The sequence below is a fragment of the Nelusetta ayraudi genome, unplaced genomic scaffold (assembly GCF_046127955.1).
Source record: "Nelusetta ayraudi isolate G7.1 ecotype Tasmania unplaced genomic scaffold, CSIRO-AGI_Nayr_v1 ptg000042l, whole genome shotgun sequence".
NCBI lineage: Eukaryota > Metazoa > Chordata > Actinopteri > Tetraodontiformes > Monacanthidae > Nelusetta > Nelusetta ayraudi.
In genome coordinates this window covers 8503336-8517973 of record NW_027466092.1, presented here as the reverse complement: position 1 = coordinate 8517973, position 14638 = coordinate 8503336, and the positions used below count along the sequence as shown (strand labels likewise).

General features: G+C 52.6%; 1 protein-coding gene across 6 annotated transcripts in view; it reads right to left on the bottom strand.

Moving 5' to 3' along the window:
- The window catches only part of kdm6ba (lysine (K)-specific demethylase 6B, a), an 81638-nt gene that overhangs the window by 4919 nt on the left and 62081 nt on the right, over positions 1-14638 (bottom strand). For 3 of the 6 annotated variants that reach the window (XM_076034060.1, XM_076034058.1, XM_076034059.1), the window contains 10 exons: positions 9914-9999; positions 7101-7222; positions 6495-6618; positions 6278-6373; positions 5889-6189; positions 5720-5797; positions 5357-5527; positions 5084-5257; positions 4254-4790; positions 122-3738 (listed from right to left, as the gene is read on the bottom strand). In XM_076034060.1, coding sequence (XP_075890175.1) covers positions 122-3738; positions 4254-4790; positions 5084-5257; positions 5357-5527; positions 5720-5797; positions 5889-6189; positions 6278-6373; positions 6495-6613 — 5093 coding nt within the window. In that variant the 5' untranslated portion in view covers positions 6614-6618; positions 7101-7222; positions 9914-9999. The other 3 variants (XM_076034062.1, XM_076034063.1, XM_076034064.1) reach the window with 3 other exon arrangements.

Genomic DNA, 14638 nt, shown 5'->3' with positions numbered 1-14638 from the left:
GTGAATTAAAAAAGGCAATTTATATCAAAACAGACCCTTTCTCTGCCATGGCTTCATCAATGGGTGGGGCTAAAAAAAAACAAAAAAACCCAACTATTTCTCAGCCAGCCCAGCGACTTACTTGCAGGACCTGATGATCTCGCTGGCAGTGTTCTTGACGCTGATCTCCTCCAGTGGGATCCGCTTCTCTTCCACCTCGGAGGCGATGAACGTCTCCCTGTCGCCGCTCTCCACTTTGATCAGCCGGATCTTCAGCTCCTTGGGCGGCCCGTCCGAAAGCGCCTTCAGTTTGAGGAAGTCCGTGCAGCCCAGCGAGGAGGCCGACTCGGAGCCCCTCTTGTGCTTGGAGTGACCCTCGGCCAGCTCCCCTTCGCTGGTGGACCCGGCGCCGCAGGCCGACTTACGCTTCTTCTTGTCGGCGTCGTGGTGGGCGCGGCTCTTGTCGCCGCCCTCTTTGCTCTGGAGGTTGAGGTCGCCGAGGATCCGCCGGTCCTTCTCCTTGTGGCTCTTCCCGTCCTTGTGCCGCTTGTGACTGGAGCTGGAGTGGTGGGAGTGGGAGGACGAGGACGAGGACGAGGACGAGGACGAGGAGGAGGACGAGGAGGAAGACGAGGACGAGGATGAGGACGAGGACGAGGACGAGGAGGACAAGGTTGCCTCCTTTCTCTTGTCTCGATGCTTCTTGTCTTTCCGGTCTTCATGCTTCCTGCTGCTGCTGCTGTGGCTGTGCTTCTTCTTCTTCTCCTTCCCTCGCTCTCGCTCCCGGTGTCTGTCCTTCTCTTTATGCTCCTTCACTTTCTCAGCCTTGTGTCTCTCCAGGGAGCTCTTGTTGGGCGCCACCTGTTGGCCGAGCATCATCTCGCAGCTCCTGCCCAGCTCGGCCAGGGACGACCGGGAGATGGTGGTCAGCTCTGGCTCCTCCTTGATGGGGATCCGGGCCGAGACCCCGTCGTCTTTCCGTGACTGGCGTTCCGTTTCCTCGTCGCTCCAGACGTTGGCGTCGGCCACCTTCAGCTTCTTGTCCTCCAGCAGGAAGCTGGCGGACTTTGAGTCGGCGGGGGCGGCGGTGGGGCTGAAGGGCGACGGGCGATGGTTGGACTCGGACGTGGGGGAGCAGCCCTGCTGCTGCTGCTGCTGCTGGCGGCAGATGTCGGGCTCCAGCGACAGCGAGGACGAGTACTTGACGCCCAGCAGCGCTGAGGGCGGCGGCCGGCCGAAGGGCCCCCCGCGGTAGGCGTACTTCTGGCTCTGCAGGACCGTCGCCAGCGACTTGAAGACGCTGCTGACGCCCGTCTGATGGAGGTGGGGCCTCTGGGGGGGTGGGGAGCACGACGCCGCCTCCTCCTCGTCATCATCTTCATCTTCATCCTCCTCCTCCTCGTCCCGCTCGCTCCTGCTCTGCTCGGGGAGGCCGTAGAGCTTGGCCAGGTCGCTGTGGCGGTAGTCCGTGTCGCCCGCCGGCGGCTTCTGGCCGAGGTGGGTGGGCGGCGTGGGGGGCCGGCGGCGCTGGAGCAGCAGCAGGTGGTCGTCGTCCTCGTCGTTGAGCGACGACGTGCGGCTGCAGGGCGACGCCAGCGAGCCCTGCCGGCTCAGCACGGGCGGGCTGGCGTGCTGCTCGCCGCAGCCGAAGTCGTCGTGGCCGGGCGGCGGCCGCGTGGCCGGGACCAGATCGGGCGCCCGCAGGTAGCCGCTGCGCCCGCTAGGGGCGGTGGTGGGGGGGTGGAGTCTCTCTGGGAGGAGGAGACTCGGCCGGGACTCGCGGCCGTTGTACATCTCCTCCTCCTTCTCGATGGACTCGTCCAGCATGGCCATGATGTTGGCCAGGCCGTCGGGCAGCAGCTCCGACGGCTCCTCCTCGAACTGGGCGGCGTCTGAGTCTGCTGGCTTGGCGAGAAGGAGGAGCCCCCTGGTGGACGGAGGCTGTGGCGGTAGGGGTTGGGGCCTCTCTCGCGGGAACGCCTGGTAGAGTTTGGGCGGCTCCCGGAGCGGAAGGGCGATGGCGGGAGCCGGGGGGGCGTCTTTGGGCGCCGCCTGCATGGCTGGGGGGGTGGGAGGGGGTCTGGCGGCGGGGGGGCTCGACCCCGAGGCGAAGGTGGCCTCGCGCTGCCGCTGCTTCTCCCGGGCGAACTCTGTCTGCGGGGTGAGGGGGGGCGGCTGCAGCCGCTCGGCCAGAGGGCCGCTGAGGGGTCCGGGGGGCGGCGCCCCACCGCGGCTAAGCCAGGGGTAGGGGGGCGACGCCTGCGCGCTGGTGGGGGACTGACCTGAAGGGGGCGCTGATGCCACGGCAGACAGGCGGGGCGGCGCCGGTGGGGGGTTGTGTGCCGACAGCAGCCGCTCCAGGTTCTCGATGGCCGTCTGCTCCTTCCCCTTGGCGCCGATCGCCCTCTGCTGCTCTTCCTCTTCCTCCCTCCTCTTCCTCTGCTGCTGCTCCAGCCTCCTCTTCTCCTCCTCCCTCCGCTGCAGCTCCTTCTGCCTCCGCCTCTCCTCCTCCAGCCTGGCCAGCTCCCTCCTCGTCCTCTCCTGCTCCAGCCTCTCCGCCTCCTCCCGTCTCTTCCTCTCCTCCTCCTGCCTCTCAAACTCCCTCTTCCTCCTCTCCCGCTCCGCCTTCTCCCACTCCCTCTTCTTCCTCTCCTCCTCCTGCCTCTCCCACTCCCTCCTCCTCCGCTCCTCCTCCAGCCGCTCCGCCTCCTTCCGCCGCCTCTTCTCCTCCTCTTGCCTCCTCTTTCTCTCCTGCTCCTGGAGCTCCCACTCCCTCCTCTTCCTCTCCTCCTCCTCCTGCTGCTGCCTCTCACGCTCCCTCTTCTTCCGCTCTTCCTCCCTCTTCGCCAGCTCGTTCCTCTTCCTCTCCTCGTTCAGCTTTTCTCTCATCTCCCAGTCTTTCCGCCGCCTCTCGTCTTCTCGGACTTTCCTCTCGTGCTCCTCGCGCTCCCTCTTCTTCCGCTCCTCCGCCTGCATGTGACCTTCCAGCTCGGCGTCCAGCTTGTCCAGCGCCTCCTCGATGGACCGAGGGCCGGACGTCAGAGCCGAGGGGTGAACGTGACGCTGAGCGTAGGCCGGCGATGGGGCCGAGTCCTGCCGGGCCGGGATTGGATTGGAGCTCGGGGCCGGGCTGTACATGCTGTGGGAGCGCAGAAGAGGATTTGAAGTCCTGCTTGTGATCACGCTGTCCCCGACTCTGTGGTACCCTGAGGAGACGCTCGGAGTCGATGAGGGAAACGCAGCGGGTGCGTAGTACGACGGCTTCTCCTTGACGGGCTGCGCTGTCTTGGCGGAAGCCGGTCGCTGAGCCGGGCTGACGGCGGCAACCTGGCTTTGCTGCTGCGGCAGAGCGTCGAGCAGAGACGCCGAGCGAGCGATGCCCCCGATGGACGCTTGGGGTAGTGGCGGCGCTCGACCTCTCTGCCAAATGTCAGCGCCGCTTCCGGGGATGATGGGACGACCAGCAGGTGGCACTGCGGTCAGTGAGGAGGGACTGCCAGTGATGGCGGCGCTCCTGGAGGTGGCGCCGTAGCTAGCGATGGCGCAGGAGGCCTGTGTCATTGGCAGGTTGGGGGTGATCACCGATGTCGGGGTGGAGAATGTTGGAGGCAGAGGAGGGCTGACGTGGTGGTGGCGCTGCTGTTGCTGCTGCTGCTGCTGCTGCTGCTGCGGGGGACCTGGAACTCTGCTGTCCATCACCTGATTGTGGCCCTGCTGGTGCTGAGGTAGCAGCCCTGAAGGCCTGCAGATGCCTGAATCCTGGAGAGACACACATGGATGATCAGCTGACAGCTAAAGAAACGCCTTAAAACAGATATCACCCTGGAAAATCTTTTGAATGATTTGTTTAATTCTGATTTTTCTCCAGAAAACAACACTGTTAGTGATACGGCCTTTTGCAGCAGACAGAATTGAGGCTTTACCAACAAACAGGCATGGGACTGACTTTGAGGGAAGAACACAGAACACACACCTGACTCAGGCTGCTGTCAATAACCTGAGAGGTTTTCTTTTGTGAACTTTGTGACATCACAAAGGGTTTTGGAGCAGCCAGTTTTGTCACAGATTTTTTTTGACAGAGAGGAATAAACACATTTTTTCTGGCTTGAGAGAAATATTTTGTTTGAAAAAGATCTAGTATATTTTGCATATTACTTTGTTACGACAACATTCTAACTAATAATCCTACTGAAATCTTGGCTGGCATTATATAGAACCAAATATCAAAGAAATAGATATTGATCTGAATGACAGTGTGATTGGCTTGCACTTACCATGGAGTGAGGCCTGCTCTGGTATCTCCAGGTCTCCTGCGGCCCACTTTGCTGTTGCTGAGGTACTGACGTGGTGCTGGCAAGAGAAGGTGGAGGAGGGCAACCCTGGTGTCCTGGCCCTAGGCGGGGCAGGACGGGGCTATAAGGCACACTGCTGCTGCAGTTGTTGTTGCTGTTGTTGCTGGTTGCAGGTGGATTTGCTGGTGACGACTGGGCATGCGGATGAAGGACCCTTTCTCCCCTGGTCGGGGTACACGCGCCATTAGAGGTAGCTTGGCTGCCACCTTGGCCCCCGCCGAGAGGGCCTCTCTGAATGCGAGGGCCTTGAGGCTCCACGTCCGGGCGAGCTTGGACGAGCCCCAGTTTGGAAGCGGGGCTGGGGTAGGAGGAGTGAGGGGACAGCTGGTTAACAGCCTGAGACTGGAATGATTCTTTTTGGAGCTGAGGCGCGCAGCCCTGGTTGTAGCCTCCTCCGGGGGAGGGAACTGAAGGAGGGGATTTCCGGATGTAGCTGCCCAGTAGTTGTTTGTTGGTGTCCTGTCAAAAACATTTGAATAAGCATCAACAGCTTCACTTTACTCTTGAACTGCAGCCCATTTTACACAAAACAGAAAGTTTGAAATAAAAATGTTATTTCTTAAGAAATTAGTACTAGAGTCTTTACAGGAACTCTACAAAATATCCCTTATTAATCATATTATATATTCAAACACCTTTCAATAATTTGCTGTTAATGCAGCAGCTATAAAATGATCAATAATTAAGGTCTAGTCAACATCGAGCTTTGAACGTAAAGCTCCTCTTAAAAAGAACATTTTTACTATTCGGACCTGGAACTCCTGAGTTGGAGGGTTTCTGCGTTCAGAAGTGTCGGGCTGCCAGGGGGGGCCGTTGTTCTTGTGAATGGGGTTCCAGAATGCAGGTTTTGGAGGGAGCGGGTGGCCTGATGAGTGGTGCTGAGTTAAAGACTGGCCTGAGAAACGCTGCAGCCCAGGATGGGATGCCTGCACAGAGGATGAAACACAAAAACGTATAAGTCAAGTTGATTGCAGGTGAAAAACGTCCTCCTCTGGAGGAAGTGGAGCCATGGAGTCGTCACCTACCTGATCTGAGCTCTTCCTCCTCTTGCTGGGGCTGGGAAAATCCTCGGCAGCCTGACGAGAGGGCGGATGCAGCGATGGCGGAGGAGTGTGCTGAATAACAGACTGCTCCCCTAGTGGGGGGCCCGGCCTTTTCAGCTGCCCCCCTGGCATCTTCCCTGGATATCCTCTCTGCTGTGTGCACACGATGCAAAAAGATGCAAAAGTCAGTGTCAGGATCATCACCGCAGCGCAAGTCTGAAAGCGTTTCTCTGCCACATTATATGATGACAGTGTTTTCCCGTCTGCCTGGCAGCCCCAAAACAAGACACCATTGTGTCTTTATGGATGATGAAACACGATCACAGCCAATTACAGAGCTCCTACCTGTTGCACCTGAGCCCACATCTCATCTCCCAGCAATGGCAGACCCCTGGGAACCTGTTGCTCCTGAGGACCCCCAAACTAAAGCAGACAGCAACGACAACAGTTAATTTCTCCATGGACAGCTGCTTTTGAATCTCACATGGGAATGAGTTGTGGAAGTGCGACCCACCTTAAGCACTTGGTTTGGCCTGCTGTGAGGGTGGTGGGGGGACGGGGAAGGGGAAGGCCCGCCGCTGCCTGCGTAGCCTCCATTATGCAGACGGATGGAGTGCTCGCTGTGCAGGGGGACCAGAGGGTGATCCTGCGGAGGGAGGTGGGAATCGTAGAGCTGGCCCAGTTGTGCCCAGGTTCTGTGGGGAGGGGGTGCGTGAAGATGAGGGGGAGGAGGTGGTGGTCTCTGCTGCTGCTCTCTCGGCAGACCTGCCAACATAGCTTGCGGCAGCTCGAGCTTTTCACCTCCACGCAATGGCCTGTGGGAGCACAAAGTCACAAACAGGTTAGGCAGTGAAACAAAACAATAAAAAGGTTGCCAGTTTATTATGTGCTTTACTGCCGTACCCATTACTAAGGAATTTATGGGGATAGTTCAGTGCGCTCATTGGACCAGGAGGTAGATGGGAAAGGAGTTGGTGTTGGTTCATTCCAGGTGAACACCTGAGGAGCAGGAGATACGATACACTGAGTTGTCAGACATTTCATTCAGGTAAAAACAAAGAGAATCTTCATTAGATTTTGCACCTCAAGTAAGTTTGTTTATGTTGCTGTGACTACAGACCTGGCAGGTGGCTGCCACGCGCGGCCGCCCACGGGAGCCCATGGTCCCCGGTTGAGTCCGTCCAGAGGGAAGGAATCCCGTGTGCCACGCCCGCCAAACTGCTCTACTGCGTGATGCATCCAGCCTGCAAGAGACTTTCAGTTAGAAAAGTGCATAATATGTAACTCAATGATACATTCAAAGCCAGAGGGATGTATACAGCGAGCATCTTTACAACAACGCCACCCTACCAGCACTGTGTGAATACCATTATTGTTGTTATTATGTATTACTATTATCACTCTAGTGATTTTGGCATTGTGGCTCAATGATTTGTGTTCAGCGTGTTACTGTGCTGCTGATTTAACTCCCAGGTTAGCAACAACACCCACTGGCAAGTGTTTGTTTACCCCCTCTGAGATCCCCTTGTTATTGTCCACTTTCATGTCCCTTTGTGCTATTTAGCATGTTTTTAGAGGCAGCAAAAATCAGTTTCATGTGAGCATGAGGTATAATATGGAACCTACAACAGCACAAATTACAGAAAATAAATCGACTGTCATTTATTTTGTGGCTTTATAACTTGTGCATAACATATAGAGAATGATGGTGTCTATGAGCTCGTACCGAACTAGCTGTGTCAGTGAAGCCCTCCACTGCAGCAGAGAAAGGGCCTCGCTCCAACACTGAGAATGTCTGCTTCGTCCAACTCCTCTGGCCGTAGCACCAAGAACACAAAAGCCTACTGGCTGCAGAGAGAAAGAGAAGAGACTCACTATAGGCTGCAGCGAGACAAAGACACATTGATCACATCCGTTATATAATCAAGTCAGTGTGCATGTGTTAGAGTATAAATAGAATTTATAAGCATAACGTTGACTTGAAAATGATTCTTTGGCTGCTGAGGCAAACTGAAATAATACCTGCTGTGACTTATATGACTGTTATTTCAGGTTTTCCTACTAGAACTTGTTGGTTTGGTTCATGGGGCAGAATCCAGTCGCACAACTTAGACCAGCAAGGTCTTTTGTCTGGAGGAGCCTGCAATAGCCAAGGCAGCCAATAGGAGGGGCAAGTGAGCCAGCCATTGCAATACAGGATTATTAGCAGAAGCAGATGGCTCAGCAGGGAGCTCACCTAGGAGGACAGACCTGTGGTTACTGTAATCCTCAGCATTGGGCCTCTTGATAACAAGAGACAGAGGGAGACTAAGAGTGAGAGGCTTTGGTCACAAGCCAAGTGTGTGTGTGTGTGTGTGTCTGAGTGAGTGTCTGAGCGAGTGTGTATCATCTGAAGCAATGCCAAGTGTGTGAGAGCTGCACGGTCGCATAAGGTTTGCTTTTATGCATACGAGACACAAATGTGGGCATCTTAAGTAGATGATGTTGTGTGTGTGTGTGTGTGTGTGTGTGTGTGTGTGTGTGTTCAAAAACTGTGTGTGTATGTGTGTGTGTGTGTGCGCGCCCAGTGGATACACTATGGTTTAATCTCATTACAGCAGGCGTGATGAGGAGTGGGAGGGGGCAGCAGCGACAGACGGTCTGAACATTATGGGGAGGTAGATTAAGGAGGGGGAAAAAAGGAGGTGGTGAGAGACGTGGAAGGAGGTGAAGTGGAGAGTAGGAACGGTGCCACCAAAGCGCCCACACGCCTCCCTGACACACAATGGGACACTGAGAGAACACGAGCGCATGGAAGAATCCAAGTCAGAGACGAGTCCCTCCCTTTTTCTGATCTATTCAAAGAGGAGAAGGCGTCAGCGGAGCAGGAAGTGCGTGCGTGTGTGTGTGTGTGTGTGTGTGTTTCAGAGCACAAAAGACGCATCCCAGAGAGGAACAAAGTCACACCTCAGTACTAGGGCTGTGCGATTAATCGATTTTAAATCAAAATCTGATTTATTAGTCAAGACGATGTTCAAAAAAGAAAAATCTTAAAACCGATTTTCCTCTTTCACAAAGTTTGGCACGTCATTCATTCATTGTTGATCAAGACGAAGAAAAACCTTTTATTTTGAAAGTGATGTTTGGTGAAAGACAGTTCAGGTTGACACTATCCACAGGGGAATTCATTTGTGTTTGGTAAAGTTTTCACTTTATTCCAAATGGGGAAATGCGATTGCTATTTTTCTTTAAAAATAAAGAAAAAAATTTGAAGTAATTGACCCCATTGTCTTTTGTAGTTTAACCAAAAAAATCTAAATCAAAACTAAGTTTTCAGAGGAAAAAAATCATCAGGATTTTATTTTTGTCCAAGGTCGCCCAGCCCTGCTAAGCACACACACACCTGCACTCAGACGTTGCATACTGGGTTGTGGCTAAACATGATGATTCCAAACACTCACACTGAAGACTCTCTTTAATGACAGAAACAGATTCAGTTTTAGTCAACTGGTAGTGGTTGTGAATGCAAGACTGAGCCTCTAAATGGGCACATCCTGAAAAAGCACTGTACAAAAAAAATCCTCTGGGAAGCAGACACGCACACATGTGCACCCACAGGTTCTGACTGGTTTCTCCTGCTCAGCAGCTGAGCTCTTCTCTTCCACCACTTCTCCAAAATTAGCTCCCGCCGTACGCAAACCCTCCTCCCACCAGTTCCTCTTCTCTTCCCTTCTTCCTCCCACTAACTCGGCATCGTTCTGTCTATTTAGAGGCCTGTAGGGCGATATTTCAATCGCTGCACACTTTTAGCTTGGAAGAAGGGATGCTGTGAGGTAACACACATGCGCAGACAAAGACAGCTTTGATCTCTGCTCCTCTCCACCACATACACAACATCCCTGCGAGCCACCATTGGCAGTCAATTCAAGAGGCGCTCGTTGTCTGGAGACGACACAAAAGGCCATTTTTCAGACCTTTACTTTGTAATCTGGACCCCATTGGAACATTCTTGGCCATCATATGACCAATTAGACCCTAGACCCCCGCAACAAAGCAGCTTTGAAGTTATCCAGGAACAAGAAACACTTCCAGAGAAGTTTGATACAGCAAAAGAACAAGAAAATTTCATTTTCCTTTTTGTTTTAGGTTCCAGCTCCCACTGAGAGTTTATTGCCGGCAGCATGTTTCACCAGGAGGAGAATCAAAAACCAAGGCAGCTGCAAGGGTACAACATTTGGTTGTGGGTGTGACAGTCCTGGGGATCAGAGGCCTTTGTGACTTCTCAATGGTTTCCAGAGCAGATTGTTTAATTGCTCAATTTGTGAAATGTGGAGGAAGAACAATAAGCAAAGGATGGACATCTTATTTCTAGGGACATAAATGACTGGGAGCAGCGTATTTGTCCAAACAGATGATGCGAATTTTACAGCATGTGCTACCTTTTTAATACAATTGAAGTACGAGCATTTAGGGCAACCTGGATTGAGGAATACAACAAAGTACAAAACACTGTGGCTTTACGCATCCTTTCAACTACATTCCGGTTAGACCTAGGCTTACCTTTTAGAGTAGCACCAGGTTAATGATTCACAGTTGCGTAAAACTCTCAGCTTCGGCTGCCACACATCTCTGGGCTCTCGTAAACCCTGGAAGACACAAACAACAGGAAACATCCACGTCAAACCCTCACTGGCACATTTGGAGAGATAATCGCAGGCAATAAACATCTCACAGTGAAACATACATGAACCTACGAGACATGACACAACAATCGACGATAAGTAAGGTCATTTATTCGGAGCATACTAGCAGTAAGTGGAACAGGACATGGCTCTGGTGCCTCTTTCGGAAGAGTGAGAGAAACCCAAACGATTGCTCAGAAGACTAAATAAGATAGGAGGCTACTGGAACAGTAGAATGCCATTTTGTGCGCGTGTGTGTGTTGTCATCACTTTCTTCCTGCGGCTCCACACAGACACTTATTGTGATCTCGCTAAGAGCAACAGCGCAGGGGTCAGCCAATTCACCGATCATCTGTGAGGAAGTGTGAGGTGTGTGTGTATGAGCGAGAGATAGAGAGAGAGCGAGAGAGAATTTATGGAGATTTGTGATAGAAAAAAAAACCCCAAAACAAGTGAGAACCTGAAAAGGAGGGCCAGCTGAGCTGCGAGGGCTGAGTGCAAACGGGGACAAGCAGCCTGGTTGTAATTACCTCTTTTATGGAGGGTCTGTTGTTGTCTGCTGTCTCATGCAGTTGCTCCCCTCGCTACTATCACGTTGCTCACAGCTGATCTATCAGCGCGGGGTGAGAAACGCAGCACTGAAACCAGAGCGCGTTCAGGAACGGCGGGGCTGCGTTACGTTCCAGCTCGGCTCCTGCACCATGACGCGGCATCACGTCAACCGAGGAGCTAGCGTGCGGCCGTGCGCGTGCAACCATTACGTATGTGTTTCGGGGGAACCCCCTCGCTGGTCTCACTACCCGTGCAGCAAGAGGGCTTACCCCAGACTCCGCCCCTCCTCCTGTCTCCCCCGGCCGTCACACTTCCAGTCAGCTGACCGGCGGGGGCGTTGCCAGCTAGCATGGACGTGACGACGTGATGACGTGACGGCGGACGGGAATTTTTCAAACTTTCTGATGCCGATTTCTACTTAACATTGATTTTGGGCACGCACCGCTCTGGCCACGCTGACAGGATGTGACGGTGAAGTGTGCGGTGGGAGGGGAGTTTCACAGCTTAGAGACTGTCGTGCCAAATGGGACTGATCACAGAGTTTAAGGCAGAAAAAGGTCGGAGAAATGTGAGCCGATAAAGAACACTAAAGTGCATCTTCAGGGATACTGGTTTCAGAGCTGATTTCACTTTCACGTGATCTCACTGCTGAAAGCCGCGGTTGTTCCTCCACGCGGCTGAAAAACAGGCAGTGAATCAACTCTGACGGAAAGTGTTGTTTCATTCATTCTACGGTAAAACGATACACTAATACCTGAGGTAGGATAAGACGTACGGCACGACTGATCTGATCAGTCTGTGGTACATCTGGCCAACCCCCCGCCCTCCCACCACCACACACACACACACACACACGGAGACAGATCAAAGACCTGTTCCTGTTAACGCAGGCGTGGAGGTGGAGCCAAACCAGAGACAGAAAAATGGCTGCATGTCAGCAGTATGGTGGAGATGTAACACATCCCTGTGCACTGAGCCCCAGCGGGCCAGCTCGGGTCAGACCACTGATCAATACAGCATCAGTCATTTGTAATGGCGGAGAGTCGACTTTCTGTAGCTCTGTGAGATCAATGGGTCAGTCAGTCACCATGCCAGGTCCTGGAATGACCAAATACACAATAAAAGAATGAACCCACAGCCCAATCCTACATGTTTGAAACTTAGCGTTCACAACTAATCACACGTCCATTTGACCACACTTCCAAAACCAAAAACAGGTTTTGAAAATGTGAGGTCATTCGTTGGGAAATTTGGAACTTGTTTTGTTTTATTTCATTATATTTTTAGGTTATTTTTATTTTATATTGTACTTTTGTCTCTCTTAAGCTCTTTGCATGCCTTTTATTTATTACACAAGTTCCCTTGTCAAGCTGCTTGAAACCCAAATTTCTCCTGGAGGCCAATTAAGGTATCTATCTATCTATCCATCCATCCATCTATCCATCCATCTATCATGTATGGGGTAACATACAGAACCCAACCGAACATGGCCTTGGAGAATTTCAGCTGTGCATGCGTGTCCACGTCGATTTTGATCCACTCCACACAGTGCTTTTGGCAGAGGACGACGGAAAGGCCATGCATGGTCCTGTCTCCCTTCCTCCCTCCTCCCCCCCCCCGCGCACTCCATCCCTCCTCACTCCGTCTTGTTCAGTCCTCCCTCCCTTGCCTGTTCTACTCCAGTTGGCCATTACATAATCGGACCCAGATACAGATCGTGCTCAGAAGGAAACGCCGAGCATTTCTCAGCCGCGCGCGCACGCACACCCACAGAGTCGCAGCCGGCGCACGCATCCGTCCTGCCCCTCTCTCCCTCCCTCCGTCCGTCCCTCCCTCCCACTCGCCGGCCTGCCCACCCCCCCTGCTGGCCGGGCTTTCTGTGTGTGCGCTTAATACTGGGTTTGTTTGTGCGTCGTGTGCGTACGTCAACGGAGGCTGTTCCAGGACGCTGACGCACCGCGCCTTTATCGTGACCACAATTTCTTTTTTTAAACATGGGGAGAATTTGGAGAATCTAGCGCAGCACCCTGTGGCCAGCAGGTTAACTGAGGACACCTGATTCAGTCCGTGTGTGTAATCGCCACGGCAAGCTTTCATTTAGGTCAGAGTCCTGGTCTGACCTCTTGCGGTCTGGCGCAGTTTGGCTTCCAGCTGCAGCTTCCAACAGCTTCTTAGTCTTAACGCGCACGCACGCGCACACACACACACACACACACACACACACACACACACACACACACACACACACACACACACACACACACACACACACACACACACACACACACAAAGAGCACTGAACAGTGACGCCAGCCAACCACCAACTGTTCTGTTGTGGCTGTTGGCGGCCAGTAGTAACCACTTCTAGTTGCAGAGATGCAACAGAAGCACCTCTGTGACCCCAACATCTGGAGCCGGGAGCAGACCCACGACCGCTTCAACTGCGGTGCATCTCCTGCACGTGTGTGTGTGTGTGTGTGTGTGTGTGTGTGTGTGTGTGTGTGTGTGTGTGTGTGTGTGAGACGTTAAAGATAAAGGGAACAGAGCTGAGTGGGTGGAGGAAGCTGTCGTCACAACCAACAGGAAACAGGCCTCCCTGAGGGAGGGGAGGGGTGTGTGTGTGTGTGTGTGTGTGTGTGTGTGTGTGTGTGTGTGACAGACTGAGCATGAAGCTATGAGTAGAGGTTTGAAAGCTAAAGCTTCCTGTTTATAAGAATATGAAGCGTGTGTGTGAAGTGCTTCTAAGAGAGTCGACTGATGGTTGAAAATGGTTGGCGACTGGATTGTGATCCTCCTCTAAAGTTGTTGTTTTTTTAAAGAAAAAAAAAGCTGTGCAGTTTTAGCTGCTGGTTCCAAAATACATCTCAGACAACACAGTCATCTTGTGCGAACAGCATGTGTGTCCAACGCGTGACTCACACTAGTTTCGTCAACAGTCAAATGACTTCAGAAGCCGGCAACTCAGCTCAGACTCTGGGCGTCCAGAGGAAAACCCTCATTTGTGCTCCTTTGTTATTTCTGGTCAGTGTGAACCATGAACCCCAGAATGAGAAGGAGCACTGAATGATTCCCCCTTGGTTGTTTGTTCTTGTCCTCCCCTCTTTGTTTTAAAAGTGCCCACAGCGGAAACATGGGAAAGGACCGACTACTGTCTCCGTTTCCAGCAATGTGCTAGACAGAAAAAAAAAAAAAGAAAAGAAAAAAAAAAGACTCAACACCTGGCATGCGACTCTCTTGGGAGGAAAACTGTGTTTAGATCCTGCCAAACTGGAAAATAAAAGCGTGGGTGTCTCTCAACCTCGGGGAAAATGACAAGATTGTCACCACTCTCGATTTCCATACTTGAGCAACCTCAAAAGCCCCTAACGTTTTTATCAAAACGATTCTTATGAATCGAATTCAAAAACCAGGGAAAAGCTGAATTGCCTCTTTGAAATGGAACCAAATTGATCGAAATCAGAAGAGACACATTCTCCTCTATTCCTGTTGCTCCTGTGCCTCTTTTTTCCCACATTCATGACTAACAGACACACAAGTTATTCAACCAAAGCAGAGACGGACGTGGACAGGAACAGGGCTATGATCAACATGTTTACCGAGAGAGAGGACAGACTGACCTCAAGCCAAGCACAGCAACCTCTTCCTGTTCCTCCCTAGACTCACAATATGAACTCATCAGCCGTCTGTGTATCTCCGGCAGACAAATATTGAAAAAAAAAACCTCAACAAAAAACAGAACACCAATGAGGTAAAATTGAACGTGTCCAACGGGGTTAGTGACAGTCTGCGTGCAGATGGCCGCTACGGTGTTGTCCTTGGCGTGGGTGTAATTACGCACTGATTATTACGACTATCAGAGCAGCGGTGACGCAAGCCGAGCGTCTTTGTTATGATGGCTGTGTTGGTTCATTTACGGAATCCAAGGACTGTTTACTGATTCCCTAAATTCCACATCGAAAACGCATTTCAGAGACAGTCGCTTTGAGTTTGGCCAAAGCGGGGTGAAGTAGTCAGAGCAAGGTGTGGGGCGAGGGGTGGGGGGTGACGAGGA